This window comes from Epinephelus lanceolatus, chromosome 16 (genome assembly GCF_041903045.1).
Source record: "Epinephelus lanceolatus isolate andai-2023 chromosome 16, ASM4190304v1, whole genome shotgun sequence".
In the NCBI taxonomy this organism is placed as follows: Eukaryota; Metazoa; Chordata; class Actinopteri; order Perciformes; family Serranidae; genus Epinephelus; species Epinephelus lanceolatus.
This window is the reverse complement of record NC_135749.1, coordinates 38,152,027-38,167,195: the sequence shown is the minus strand read 5'-3', so window position 1 is coordinate 38,167,195 and position 15,169 is coordinate 38,152,027. Positions and strand designations below refer to the sequence as shown.

The 15,169-nt window shown below is 42.2% G+C and overlaps 1 protein-coding gene and 1 pseudogene across 1 annotated transcript in view; one reads left to right on the top strand and one right to left on the bottom strand.

Moving 5' to 3' along the window:
- The window catches only part of LOC117263714 (phosphatidylinositol 4-kinase beta-like), a 54,000-nt gene that overhangs the window by 18,619 nt on the left and 20,212 nt on the right, over positions 1 to 15,169 (top strand). The window contains exon 4 of the mRNA XM_033637321.2: positions 1,877 to 2,323. Coding sequence (XP_033493212.2) covers positions 1,877 to 2,323 — 447 coding nt within the window. The remainder of the gene's footprint in view (positions 1 to 1,876; positions 2,324 to 15,169) is intronic.
- LOC144467405 (E3 SUMO-protein ligase ZBED1-like) lies at positions 4,932 to 6,450 on the bottom strand (annotated as a pseudogene).

Sequence of the window (15,169 nt, the reverse complement as noted above, 5' to 3'; positions counted from 1 at the left end):
CATACCTTAAGGTGCTGACACACCAAACCGACATCAAAGAACTAGCGGCGATGAAAGCCAACTGTTGAGTCACCTCACGTCGCCTCACGTCGCCCTGTGTCAGTTGCATTTGAACACACTACAAAGACTACATCCGATGGCCAAGTAGCACATACGTTCTCCGCCTGCGTGAGAGAAAATAACGCAAAAAGAGCACTGCAGCACCTCCATGGACTATTACATCCAGACGGTCCCGGTGTTTCCTCCGCAGGCTCCACTTCACTCAGCTGCTTCTTCCCACTTTAACCTGAATAACAAACTGGGGCTCGGTGCTCCGGTTGGATCCAAATGGAGAGCCGGGGCTAGGCTGTGCTTCTGTGCTTCCCTCCGGTCATGCTGCGGCTATTCAGGTTAAAGTGGGAAGAAGCAGCGGGGCTGTTGGGCAGCTGAGTGAAGTGGAGCCTGAGGAGGAAGCACCATTTAGCCCTGGTTTCACTACAGGCAGATTCACTCGCTACAGGGGCGAGGAAATAAAACCTGAACAGCCAATCAGAGTGATCTCTCTCACCGACAAGCTCCGCCGCTGATTCAACATGCTCAATCAGCCGAAAAGCCGCCAACGCAAAAGTGCCGATGGTGCAGGACACACTGCAAAAACTAGGGCGACAGAAGCTCACCGATGCTCCAACTTTGACCGACGGCCAACCGTCGGCTTGGTGTGTCAGGGCCTTTAAGATAACTCAGCGTTCACTTGATTTCACACAGGACACAGACACCAGTCTCCTGGGGGAAAGTCCTGTGTTTGTTTGACCCATCCACCCCACCCTGCCTCCTTACACAAATGTTTGCTCTTTGTACACTTCCTTCTTTACTCTCATCAGCACATTGGTCATGTGAACACAGCCTTCACAATTTGTGGGTTATATATAATTTACGAGCTCACGGACTACATGGGTTATATACAAATTCTGGTTCCTTACTTTATGTAGGTATACGTGCAAACAGTGCATGAGAACATGGGTCATAGGACCACAAAGTACATCTGAATGTATTTTGTTGAAAGGACCCAGATGAGGCCATCAAACGCTTGCTGGACACCTCCCATTGGAGGTATTTCGGACACTTCTTACTGAGAGAGGCACACCCAGAACATGCTGCAGGGATTATATATCTCATCTGGTCTGGGAATGCCTCAGGAGCTACCAGGACAAGCTGGAGGATGAGGCTGAAGCCCCCAGTCTTAAAGAAATAAGTTTTTATTTTTTGGCCCTGTTGCCCAGCCCTCTTTGAAAACTTAAGACCCTCTCCCACTGGACATAAAAACAACTAACACTCACTAATATCTGGCTTTTATCTTTAGTCCCAGGACAAATGACTCCGCAGTAGTCATGGGTATATATGGGCCCCAACTCTGATCAGCTTCAGTCGGCAGTAATAAAATTACAACACCTGGCTGAACATGCTAATTTCTGTCAGTTGTGTGCCACCACAAATTCCATGTCCCTGTCCAAGCAGCGCTCGAACCTCCAAATTAGTCGGCACAGATTTTGAAAGAGAGATATAAAAAGGAGGTAACCACCAAAATATTTTTACTGGCCTCCATGCTGCTTTCTACTGTTTACTAGCCTGTCTTCTGGTGCGTCATTTTTAATGTCACAAACGTGCTGGAAAACAACAGAAAGGCATACCTGTTTACTGCAGAGCTGTGTACATGACTCTGGTCTACTGGCAATGGGAAATGAGTCTATCAGCTGTTTTTAGTGGGTTTTACTGCATTTTAAAAACCTGCATATATGTACTGATTTGGGTGGGAAAGGGTATTATTTAACAAATGAATAATGTAATATTTAATCTTGACATACAATCTAAAGTCTTTGTCTCTCTGTCCGTCCCTCAGATCCACCGTTGCAGAGGTGAGATAACCTTCTCACTGCTGACGGCTTGGCTGCTGGGTGCTTACTCCTCTGACATGCACATCTCCACCCAGCGTCACTCCAGAGGCACCAAACTCCGAAAACTCATCCTGTCTGATGAGCTCAAACCTTCAGCTCCTCCACCAGATGCTCACAGAGCAGTTTCAGCTTCTGTTTCTGAAAGCCCGGTGTCCTCGCCAACCCACCGTCGCTGCCACCGAAGGCACAACAGCAGCAACATGGAATCTGGCCCCTCCTACTCTACGGCTGGCCCAGACAGCCCTGTACAGGGAGAGGTGGAAGTGTTTGTTTCTCCATCCAGGAGGACCCACCAGAGATCCAAGTCAGACGCCACCATGGCAAGCAGCGGGCCCGGCTCCGGCCTCCGACGGACAGGAAGTAACCCGAAAGTGGAGGCTGTCCATGAGGAGGTAAGGACCAGACTTTTACTTGACACCTCAAAGGGAAGAGCTGGTATTAGAACGATGTTGTGTCCATCAGAGGGTTTGGTCTGTGGATTTGAGATTTTTGAGTACTTCTTTATTATCTGACACTTGACAATAAAAGTAAATTTGATAATCGATAATGACATTTTATTTATCTTAAATAATACTGTGTGTATAAATAAAACACACAGAACAAAACTGAATTGAAGATGGATTGAAAACGATTAAAGTCAGGAAAGCACTGCCAATAATAAAACATGTATTGCTAGTTTCAGTGGAAAAAAAAGTTAAAAAATATATTTATTATGAATAAAGAATTTACTTTTAAAAAGTCCAAAAATCCCATGTACTTGTATGTGTTTTACATTTGAGTCGTTCACATACAGCCTGCTGATATCAGTCAGCTTCAGGGTTGCTCTGAAGTGTGACAGTTCAGATGCTGCTGGTGGGATTTTCACAGAACCTGGAAGGAAAATCTGTAATTATCTATGTGGGGTGTGGTGTCGTTTTTCTTTGCAGCCTCCTTTTGTTCGCCTCCTTTATCTTGTCGTACTTTCTGTTCACCTCTTTGTGTTCTTTGTCACATTGTGTTCCCCTTCTTTACGACGTCACTTGTGTCAGAAACAGAACCTGTTAGTTACACGTGATAAGACTCCTCAGCTGTCTGCATTGATCACCTTTTTCAACTAGAGCTCCTGCACACCTGAGTGCTGTAATCCCCTCAGGATGAATTGTAATCACCGTAGGGAGTGCCATCATCAGATATAGGAATGAGAATGAGAACCGGTTCCAAATTTTATCGATCCATCAGAATTGTACATTTCCGAGCTTATAATGTCCTTTTGTCAATGCCGATATGTTTTTCTGACAGTTGCAAAAGATGTCAAACTTATGTGCAGTGTCTCTAAAAATGTAGTACATTACTCATTACTATTTCTTTACTTATTACTCCCTGCCAACAGAAATTTGTCACACCACTCATTACATCACTTTACCCCATAAAATTGGTAATTGAGTATCTCCCCAAAATTCAGATGTGCGCCTCTGTGTGAATTTTAGGGGAATCGCTGTTAAGTGTAGCTAAGGCTAGATAGCTTCTATTTACCTGGAGGTCTTCAATTCCCTGTGATCAGTATTTTTCCAAGGCTCTGCCTGAAAGACAGAGTCACTCATGGAGCAGCATTTCATCTACAGTGTATCCAACCACAAGCCTCATCACTTCTTGTAGCTGCAGCTGTCCACAATTAAAATCCAGTTTTGGTTGTTTAGCCAGCGTAGGGCTACCTACGCGACCTATGCGGCTGAGGAGGGCTCACCTTTGGTGGGGTGTATTTTCTGGAGCTTCACGTTGTTGTGCTGTCAGTTGTAGTAGCCGAGGTGTTTCAGACCGGAGGTTTAAGGACGAGTTGTAGTTCTACTACCTGCAGCAACAGTGTTCTTATCATCTTTCCTCTCAGCAAAATTAAAGTAATTTCCAGCTGTTAAGGTAAGTGTTTCTAACTAGCTTGCTGCTTTATGATGTGTTTGAGCAGCACAACGATTACTAAAATGAGTCCACTGATGTGATGTTGTATTTCAAGTCAGTAGTGATGTGATAACAAAAGTAATGTTGTAAGTAGGGCTGCCACAAACGATTATTTTGATAATTGACTAGTCACTGATTATTTTTGCGATTAGTCGACCAGCATGCAGCTGCTCTTATATAACCATCATTAGCTTCCAGCTTGAAGTGTTTAAGGTATGTGCTAACTAAAAATAAAGACAGCTTTGCAGCTTGTAGCAGCATTTCTGACATTTTTTAATGTAATGTGTGCAAAATAAAATGAAGGCACAACTCTGGCCTTTACCATTTTTAGCTGTAAATGTTTAGTGCATTGTAAAATGGAACCAAAAACTATGCACTATGTATAGTTGCACTATGAATACTATGCACTAGTGAGAATACAAAATATCAACAAAAAGAAATACTTGTAAACATATTTCACTCTTCTCAGACATCAAACAAATCTTTAAATGTAGCATAGAGTGCAAACAGCTGAGTAAAATAAGGAAAACAAGGCACTGGGCTAAAGAAAACAAAAATAAATACTTGTTTAGGTTTTTCTTTGCTTCATTTGTCTCTGGCATCAAACATAGCTACATTTTAAAATATTGAATAGTGCTACAAAATCAAATGAGGTAGGCACCTGAAACTAAAAAGAAATTATCCACAAAAATTAAGTGTTGGTCTCACTCAAATATAACAAAAGTGCATTTTGTGCTCAGTGCTCACAACTGTATTCAACTTTACTACACTCTGACTCTATATAATCCCAATCTACACAAGGCTCTTGTTCATAGCCAGGAAAGTTAGCATTTCTACATGTTCTGGAGAAAGGCTTGCTCTCTTTTGAGAGCAGATGCTCCCTGCTGCGGAAAAGATCCACTCCGATGGGGTGGAGGTTGCAGGGATGCACAGAAAAGATTTCGCTAGCTTTGACAGCGTGGGGAAACGCCCCTCATTTTCGCTCCACCATTTGAGAGGATCATCCTTTTTAGAGACTGTGGCCTCTCCAAAGTACAGCTGAACTTCACTTCTCACAACTTGGACCTTTTAGTCCTCCTGGGACGCTTCTTCCTCATTTTCACTCAGACTGTCTGTGTCAGACTGAAGGAGGGTGTCCAGAGCAGTCTTTTCAACTCTACCTGAACCATTGGCCCTGTGCAGTTGTGCACGCTCATGTGTCCCAGCATTTGCTTCTTTGACAGCAAGCACTTCAACAGTCCCCTGCACTCTGATGCCATCTTCAGGAGCCAAAAACTTCAGCTTTCTGTATCTGGGGTCCAAGGCAGCTGCGAGAATAACTGGGTTTTCTTTCTCTGCTGAGAGCAAATACTCCCCCATCTCTGTGTTATCCCTTTTTCTGCACTTGCGATGAAAGATTTTCCTGAGCTCATCTCAAATTGGCTTTGGTGTACAAACCGTGTCAGCCCTTTGACCACCTGTGGAAGACCTGAAATGGTTGTGTACTGCTGTCCACTAAGGTAAACAGTAGCAGTCTCAAAAGGTGCTAACCCTTGCTTAAGTTCTTCAAGCAGCGCCCACTGCTCTGGCTTCAAGGCGAAGTAGTGCTTCCCCCATCAGGATCTGAAAGAGTGGCAGTGAGAGGCCAGCGCTGTTCCAGGAGTCTCTCTACCATGTGGAATGTACTGTTCCATCTTGTACTGACATCTTGGATCAGTGTATTTTTCTTCACATTCATTTGCTCCTGTTTCATCTTTAGCTTTGTACTAGCCAGCTCGCTTCTCTTGAAGTGCTCCACTAGCTGCCTAGCAGCACCTAGTGCTCAGCTGATGGTGGTTTCTTTGAGAGCAGTGTTGACTATGAGCTGGAGTGTGTGTCCAGCACAGTGGATAGAGGCCCATCCATGTTTTTCCTCAAGCAGTCGCATTGCTGCCACCATATTGGACCCACTGTCATGAACTACTGCTTTTATTTTGGCAGGCAAGATGTCAAACTTTGTTAACACCTCTTCCATTCATGTCATTATATTTGCACCAGTATGCCTCTCCTCAAGAGGCATGGTGGCAAGGTTGAAGCTCTTCATCTTCCAATCTTCACTCAGGAAATGGCAAGACACACCAAGGTACGCCTCTGTTGCACGACTGGTCCACACATCAGCAGTCAGGGTGAGGAAACTTTTGACAGCTCCAAGGGTCTGCTTTACCTTAAAGATATGAGATGATTTGGAACAATAGTAAGCATTAGGAAGAAAATTATATATATTTTTTCACTGTTAACAATATTTGTCAGTTTACGCATCAAGATTTAAATTTATTTACCAATTCAATAATTCCGTTGTTATATCAAATACAGTAAAGTAGGTTAAACAATAAACATTCAACATATCAGTAAAGAAATCTTTACATTACATTGTTCTTGTTTTATGAGAGAGAGAGAGAGAGAGAGAGACCTTCTCAAAGGTTGTATCATATTTCTTTTCCATCATTGTGGTGAAGTAGGATCGGCCTGGTAGGTAGTTATCATGGTATTCTGGGTTGAACTGCTTGATCATTTCTTTGAAACCTTGATTGCCAACCATGGACAGGGGTCTCATGTCCGTCACCAACATGTTCAAGATTGCTTCAGTCAGGACATTTGCTTGCCGAGGTGTGCATGTTGTTGGCTTGGTAACAAAGTCGTCCATTGAAGAGGAACGTATTTTTTTAGCACTGTAACGTAGCGTTATAAAACATTAGCATTATCACATTTCCGATTCAAACATGACATCGCTGTTATAACGGTACAGCAAACACATAACATATGTGTGCTAAGGCTAATGAAATCGTCATCGTTAATGTTAACGTTTACAGCTATAAGTAAGTAGCTCACTGTTGACGTTAATGTTAGCAGCTAACTAGCCAATTAGCTTACCGAGACGACTGTCCCTCTTCGTCAGAAATTGAATCAGCCACAACGTGCTTCCTTTTCAGATGCTCGTGCATCGCCGTCATACTGTTATGGAAGGCAAGTTCTGCCTTGCAGATTTTGCATTGCACATTGTTCTCTTTTATTCTGGTAAAATGCTCCCAAACTTTCGAGCTCCGTTGCCGACTAGCCATGATACTGTTTGGGCATAACTTTTCCGGTGACATCACGGCTGACCCCAACTACCACTACTGCGCATGTGCGTCAGGGACAGAAAGGCAGACAAGACAGCGGAAGGTACAGCGGCAGTTTTGAGAGAAAAACAAAGCTTCAAAAAATAAACGATGCCATTGATTATTAAATTAGTCGCCGACGATTTTGATAGTCGACGTAATTGTGACTAGTCGACTAATCTTGGCAGCCCTAGTTGGAAGGAGTTGTTTGGTTTTGGAGTAATTGTAATATTATTACTGAAATTTCAATAGTAATTTGTTACGCTACTCGTTACTGGAAAATGTAATATCATTACTGTAAGGCATTAGTGCCCAACACTGCTCATGCATCAACGCTGCTGAAAACAAGAAGGTGTCATGGTGGAGAGGAAGAACTGGTCCAAAGTTGTTTGATTTACCAAGGAAAGATGACAATAGTGCAGCTTTAATGTCTGTCAAATGATTTAAAGTCAGAGTGAAAACACCAACATTATACTGCAACATCTTTCTGCACAGCATGGGCTTACATTCCAGGAATGCCATTTATTTGACTTGCTAAGCATGAGTGACACTGTGTCCCAACCAAGAAGCATGGCCGTAGATATCCTGTTGCAATAACATTAGCACCATGTAGGCAGGCTGAGCAGCTTTTGACTGAGAAAACCTCAATGAAAACAAATGCGTCATAAATATTCTCTCACTTCATCCTTTAAGATGAAGACCTGAGTCACATTAATGCTTTTTATGCCTCTGCGCAGGCGACAGAGCGGCCAGAGGCAGTATGTTTTCAGGTTGTTTGTCCATCTGTAGGTACGTACATACATCCTTGCCTCATTCTCATGAACACATTATCTCAAAATAGCTATGACGGGATTTCTTCAGGTTTGGCACAAATGTTTGCTTAGACTCAAGGATGAACTGATTTTATATTGGTGTTCAAAGGTCACTGTGACCTAACAAAACACGTTCTCGGCCATAACTCTAGAATTCATATGCTGTTTATGACTATTTCATACAGATATCTAATAGATAAAAATGATGAAGTGGTTATGTTTTATATTCAAGCTCAGGTCTTTTTTGGCCTTTTCAACACAAATGTGGATTCATATAAACAAGTAGCTGGTTGGCGCCCATGTTTGTTTTCGTACGTGAGAGGGCTGCCTCTGACTAAAAACTTTCCTAGTCGACCAATAGTCATTATTTAGGGCCATTAGTCGACTAGTCGCCCACATGTTTATGATATTAATCTAATTATTAAATGATATATTTTGGGCGGGGCAACACAATGGTTTGAGTTGAAGGTGTGAGAAAGAATAGTATCAGTAACATTGTTAACGCTCTGCTACATTACAGAGAAATACAAAACCGTACTAATGAACCTTCATTAATATAGGCCTATATTTTATCTACAAGTGCACGTCACACACTGAGCGAGCTGCCTGTTAATGACGCTGTCGGCAAAGCAGTAATGATTGTGCTAAGTTGCTAATGGGCATGTAGCTACTTCCATGTTTCAGATGTTACGTCATGTTTGTAGTCGACCAATGAAGATGAGTTTACATATCACCTTGGGTTCGTCCTTCACCTTCTCAAAATGATCCCACGCTTTGGATTTCCTGCCTGACGTGTTATTAACTAGCCTGTGTAATAACCGCAGTTACCAGCCTTGGAAATTAGGGGCACATGCCATATCTTTAACTGCCTGGAAAACGCGAGGTCGGCCGCTGGGCACTATTCTTGGCGCTATTCAGAGCTGATCTTCTTCCAGGGGCTGTTTATAAGTGTTTTGGCCTATCATCTGTGGGACAGATGTAAAGCTCTGGATAGTCCTGCACTAAAATGATCAACTTTTCTGTATTTCTCAAACTGAATATTATTGTAAAAAGGGAAACATATCTGTTGGCTGTGATTGGTTTGTAACATGACTCCTGTCTGACTGCTGAGTGTGGCCATTTCCTGTGTCTTTCCTTCAAATTGAATTCCCATATAGTCCAGTTATATACGTTTTGATTATAGAGTTTCACTTTTTTTTGTGCGACTAAGCAACCAATAAAATATTGTAGGGATGCACCGAAATGAAAATTTGTGGCCGAAGCCGAATAAAATTAAACGCTTGGCCGAATACCGAATGCCGTTGTTTAGTTTTTCATTAGTTTTTGCAGATGAACACCCTCCAGATTAGTGTTGTCATGGTACCAAAATTGGGACCCACAGTACGATACCAATGAAAGTATCACGGTTCTGAGTAGTATCACGATACCACAGCGAAAATGAGGCAGATGTGCCTTTTGTCATTTATAAAAAGATAAATCACTTTTCTATAATACATCAATGATATTTCAATGGAATAAGTTACTCATTGACTTATTCATACTTCAAAAACAGCATCAATAAGTGATTAACATAGGGGGGATCAAAATAAAATAAATAAATAAAATAAAAATCAACCAAAACTCAACCATTCACCCTCCTCCCCTGACAAGTAAAGAACAGTCCCTAAAGTGTGGTGAGGTTTGTGGGCCGTTACCTGCCACAGAGAGAGAAATGTGAACGGCTCGTTTCTCCTCTGACACGTCAATGAGCCGTTCACCCGTGTGCCGCCACAGCTCGGCTGTTCAAGTTGTAACAATTCACCTTGCAATAAAATTAACCAAAGGAAAAGTTACAATGCTACTCTTAAAGGTTACAGGTGGATCAGGTGCGAGGTTTTTAAGACACACAAAAGAGATTAATTAATTTGGCTTTATCACCAAAAACAAACACAAATCCTCACACCTTGTGGTGTTAAAACATTCAGAAAAAAAAAGAAGATTAACAAATGAGTCACAATATAGTTGAATTAATAATCAAACTTTAGTGAAAGAAATTAAATCATGTCCGCGTCCGGACAGAGATAATACCAAACAAGGAACGGCGTGGGCGCCAGTTCAACAAACAGTTCACTGGTAATCAAACACTTTTTCCTCGTTATTCAAAATACACAATCTTCACAAAAATAACCCGAACAATCCCCCCAGTCAATCAAAGTCCCAGAAGCCGGCATTAAAGAAAAATATATATATATATATATTAAAGGGAAGTTCGTTGGAGCGTAATAAAGCGCAGCAGTTCACAAAATAAACAAAGAACCACGCAATCTCACCACTCGTCCCGCTTGGCAGCAAAGTTGTGTCTTGAGGTAATCCCACAAGGAACAAAAATAATCTACTGTATTTGGTTTGATCCTTAGAGACGGGAAAACTCCTCACGCACCTCCAAACGCCGACTGCTCATTGTCCTCCTCTTTTTCCACGCGTCACTTCCCCTTATATCAACTTTTGGCATCGACATAATAACAATATTTCAGTCTATACCATACCTGTGTACATATAAATGGCATCTGATAACATTCACCATACAGCATTAATAAATGTGACAGCGGAACATGAAAAATTATAAAAAATTTTCCCGTCACTAAATGCCTTGTGTAAAGTAGAACTAGGCGACCTTTACAAGGTACTGCTGGGCAGTCATGACGCCAACAAAGAGGAAATTATTGGACCTGGAGCCGGGCTTCTCGATCGCCGGTAAGCCGTTATCTTGTGCCGCGGAGCACTATGGCCGCTGTATTTGACAGGAATACGGCGGAGGGTCTGTGACCCCCATTCAACCCACAACCGGCAGGATTCGCCTTTAGTTTCTGCTGCTGGTTGAAATCTGTACTCACAGAGGGTGCTCCTGAATGATTTCTTTTGCTCGCACAAAACTATTTTTAGTCGCAAATGTGAGTAAAATGCTCACACCGTAGAGCTCTGTGGAAAACAAATCACTCTAGCATATATAAACAAATCTAACCTACAAGTAAAAATAAATTAATAATAACTTTCACTGCTCAAAGATACTCAGTAGCTCAGCTAATACCTGAAATGTCACTGGATACAAACCATATCGAATGTGTGGGGTTTTTTTTGCAATGTTCGGCCGAATATATTCGGTTACCGAATATTCGGTGCATCCCTAAAATATTGCTGACTAATGACCTTTCTGGTTGACTATTAGGGGGCAGCCCTTGTACTTGAACACGTGACAGTTGGTGTTCTGGTGGGATTTGTGGGGTGCTCCATACTTGGTGAAACACTCAGGGTCTTCTCACACCCGAAGGTCTGAACCAAGGTTTGTGTTTTTGTTACACTGTCTACCTTTGATCCAGTTTGTTTTAGTTTGATATCACAGTGATGCAAGCGCACAAAAGAACTCCATGACATACCAAAGACCTTTCATCATCACCTACATCCTCTTGTCCTTTGTTTTGTTCTTTTTCCTTTTGCTGGTTCTGATGACAGTCTGACAGACTTCTGTAAAGAGATTAGAGCTATGAACAATTGCAAAATGTCTTTGCTGGCAAATATTAATGGAGCCAGTGGTTCAAATTAAATCTCCCAGAAACATTATTGTTAACTGTTTAACTGTATTGGGAGGAATACTTTTGATGTGTGTATTATTGATTATGATGGAGAGGTTTTTAATACAGAAGAGATTAATTGTGCTGTCTTGGCTTTAGATGACAATAAAGCATGTGGAGCTGATAAGATAACTGCTGAACATCTAAAATATGCTCTCAAAAAACTTGGCCTCTTACTTGCTATCTGAAAAAAAGAAAGAAAATCCTCCTCAACAGGCTAGAAAAATACATCACTACCACTGACAACCAGTTTGGTTTTAAACGTAAACATGGCACTGACATGTATTTTTGCTTTAAAGGACATTTTAGATAAATATAAGAACTCCACAATGTTTATTTGCTTTATAGATGCCTCTACGGCTTTTGATCGCATTAATCACAATAAATTATTCAATAAATTGCATTGTAGATGGGTCCCTAAATGGGTAATCAGAATTCTTGTTTATTGGTATGCTCATCAGTCTATGGAGGTTAGATGGGGGTGCTCTGTATCAGAATCATTTCATGTAATGGAGTTCGACAGGGCAGCATTCTGTCTCCTTTTCTTTTTAATGTATACACGGATGACTTGTCCCAACAGTTAAATGCATGTAACACAGGGTGTTGGTCAGCAATATTGTAATAAATCATCTTATGTATGCAGATGATTTGGCAGTCTTCTGCCCATATTGTGCTGTTGAAAATTTGCTCTGACTATGGTGCAGACTTTGACATCAAATATAATGCCAATAAGAGCAACATTATGATAGTTAGAAGTAAAGAAGACAGAAAATTAGTATTTCCTGAATTCTTTTTATCTGGTGTTGCTCTTTAAGTGTGTAATGAGATTAAATACCTTTGACATTATATTGTAAATCTGATGATAGAGATATCTACAGACAGTGTTGCAAGTTGTATGCACAAGCTAATGCTTCACATAATGATTTACGTGTGTTTAGTTGATGTAAAGATCGCTGTTTTTAGAGCATTTTGCACTCCGCTGTATGCTGCTCACTTTTGGCTCTCCTATAGGAGGAGTAATTTGCAAAGACTCAGCGTGGCCTATAATGATGGCATGAGACCGCAGTGCCAGCCAAATGTTTGTAAATGTTGGTGTGCCTACTTGTCCTGCTTTAATACAAAATCTTATATATTGATATATGTGCAGGCTCTCTGTCTCAGAGAATAGTATCATCCAGGCTGTGGCCAACACTAGGCATGTGCCGGTATGATATTTTGACAGTATGATAACCGTGGGCAAAAATACCACAGTAACCGGTATTACCGTGGTAGTAATAATAATAATAATGATGATAATAATCATCATCATAATAAAACAGGCGTTGTCCTATTTTTGCGCTCTATACTTAAAAATGGTAGGCTAATATTCGTTTGACCGTTCATGAGCGACAGCACGCACCAGGCATCTCCTGTCAGTGCAACGCGTCATCACACCAGTTGTTTAAATGTGTAGGCTAATGTAGACCCGTTAAAAGTTTAATAGAGCCGTTTCTTAACTTCACGATGGTGAAGTCCTTTGCGCAGCAGCCTGTGGACACAGGCGACTGGGAACTGGAGCCCAGTACGGGAGGAGTGGGTCTTTGCCTTGGCTCTGGCTTTTCCTCCAGTCTTTCCACTGCCACTCAATTTTCTGATGCTTTCTAAAGTCAGGACAAAGTGGGTTCTTCTGATAGCCAAAATGGTCCCACACCACCGACTTTGTCCTTTTCGCTGGTGGGAAAAGTTCAGCTTCGCCTCCTTCAGCCATGCTTGCAGTTTGTACGTGAGTGGATTTATACTGATTACTGACTAGTACTGATTGACTGAGGCTGCCGCCCCCCCTTTTATATTGTATCTATTATATTGTATTTTTATACATAAATGATTGTTTTTTGTGTGTGGTATGCTATGGACCTCTCTCTGTGTCCTTAATAAAGTCGTCGTCGTCATCATCATCACCGAACCATGATTTAGTTTGATCTGGACCAAGATCACCTCTTGTTTTTGCAGCGAGGTACGGATCAATCTATGGTTGCTGTGGTATACTGTGAAACAATATACTGTGGAATGAAAATGAGTTATCATGCCGTATACATTTCCTTACCTACAGTACTGGGGAAAACCATGCAACCAGAAGGAGAACCAAGTGACCCTTGGCTAAGTCACGACCCTGGACGCAGACTGGCCAATCATAATTTAGCATTGGGTCGGCTCAGACCAGGGCCCAACAACAACACAGCTAACATATACCAGGGCTTGACGCTAACTTTTTTCCCAAGGAGCACATGTGCTCCTAAGTTGAAAAAGTAAGGAGCGCACAAAGAACTTTAGGGGCACAATGTAAATTGATCAAATAATGTGTTTTCCGTTATAAACGTGATGCAAATTTACAAGCAAAATTATTTAATGAATTTGTATACAAAATGTACAGAAAGGTAAAATCATCAGGTTTTGAAAAAGTATTGCAATTTAATTTTGTCTTTAATGTTATTATCTTATATATATTATCTTTGCAATATGATTATCTTATATAATGTTATTACTATCCTAAAACATTCTCCAGGTCCTCTGAAACTGTGCAGGACTTGAGCCTCTTTCACACAGAGCTTTCGCGGCGCCCACTGCGGGGTAGGGCGCAGAGGACAGGATTTGGGGGAGTACAGGCTCATTCAGGAGCTATAGCTCCATGGTGACTGCTTTCGGGTCTACTTCAGGCTCTTCTCTGCTATTGGATGCGCGGCGCCGAGGTGTCGTCACAGCGCGTTGCGGTGAAATTTAAAAGATTTCAATTCGAGCGCAGGCTGGCGGCGCGTGCCGCTCAGCTCGGCGGCAGAGTGGTGCGCTCTTGCGCCACGGTAGCACATACACAATGAATGGGTTCGTCGGCGGAGGTCTGCGCTTTGCGCACTCTGTGTGAAAAGGGCTTTATTTCCACCCTGCCCAGCAGGGGTACCGTGGCGAACGGTCCCTAAAGGCCTCTACACATGATCAGCTGTAAAACCGCTTTGCGCTGGCTGTCCCATTGTTTGTCTATGGAGAGGGCAGCAACACCTGACAAAGCAGTACCGTTACCCTTGGCATTGCGCACGATATTCATTGTGCCAACAGTGGCTTGGAAAACCGCCCATAACCGTGTGACACGGGGAAGAGGGAAGAGGGAAGGCGGCTGGAGTTCCTCCAACATTTGCGGTTATCATATTTTTTTATTGACAAAAATATAGGCTACTTCGGCTGATTTTTTTATGCGCACATGTGCCCCTAAATATTTTTTACAGTTCGCACACACCTATTTTTAGTCGCAAATGCGAGTGAAACGCTCGCACTGTCGAGCCCTGTATATGTTTCTTCCCGGTTCTAAAACCAAAATCAAACCATGAAAAGTGTAGGGTTAGCTGACTAGCTACTGAAGCTATAGCCTACTGGATGTATTCAGTGCTGCTTTTGCTTTTTAATGATGATACAGGAACCAGTGAAGGGAAGCAGGGAAAATTTGCTGATATTCAACCAGCTTTGTGTCATCGCATTGTGTACAGATGAACATTGTTTGACTTCCCCTGTCCGGCAGCGGAGGTCCGAGTGCTGGCAGCGGCATGGGGCGAAGCCAAACACCGTTCATCTGCACACACTGCGATGCCACACAGCTGGGTTAATTTTTGCGAAGTTTCCCTTTGTATTCATTGTCTTCTGTTGTGATCACCAGTGTTGGTGACAGATAATGTGACATCACGACAGTGGTGGTTCACTTTTACACTGGGATCTGTAGCTTGTAGTTCGGCTTCGGCTTCTAACTA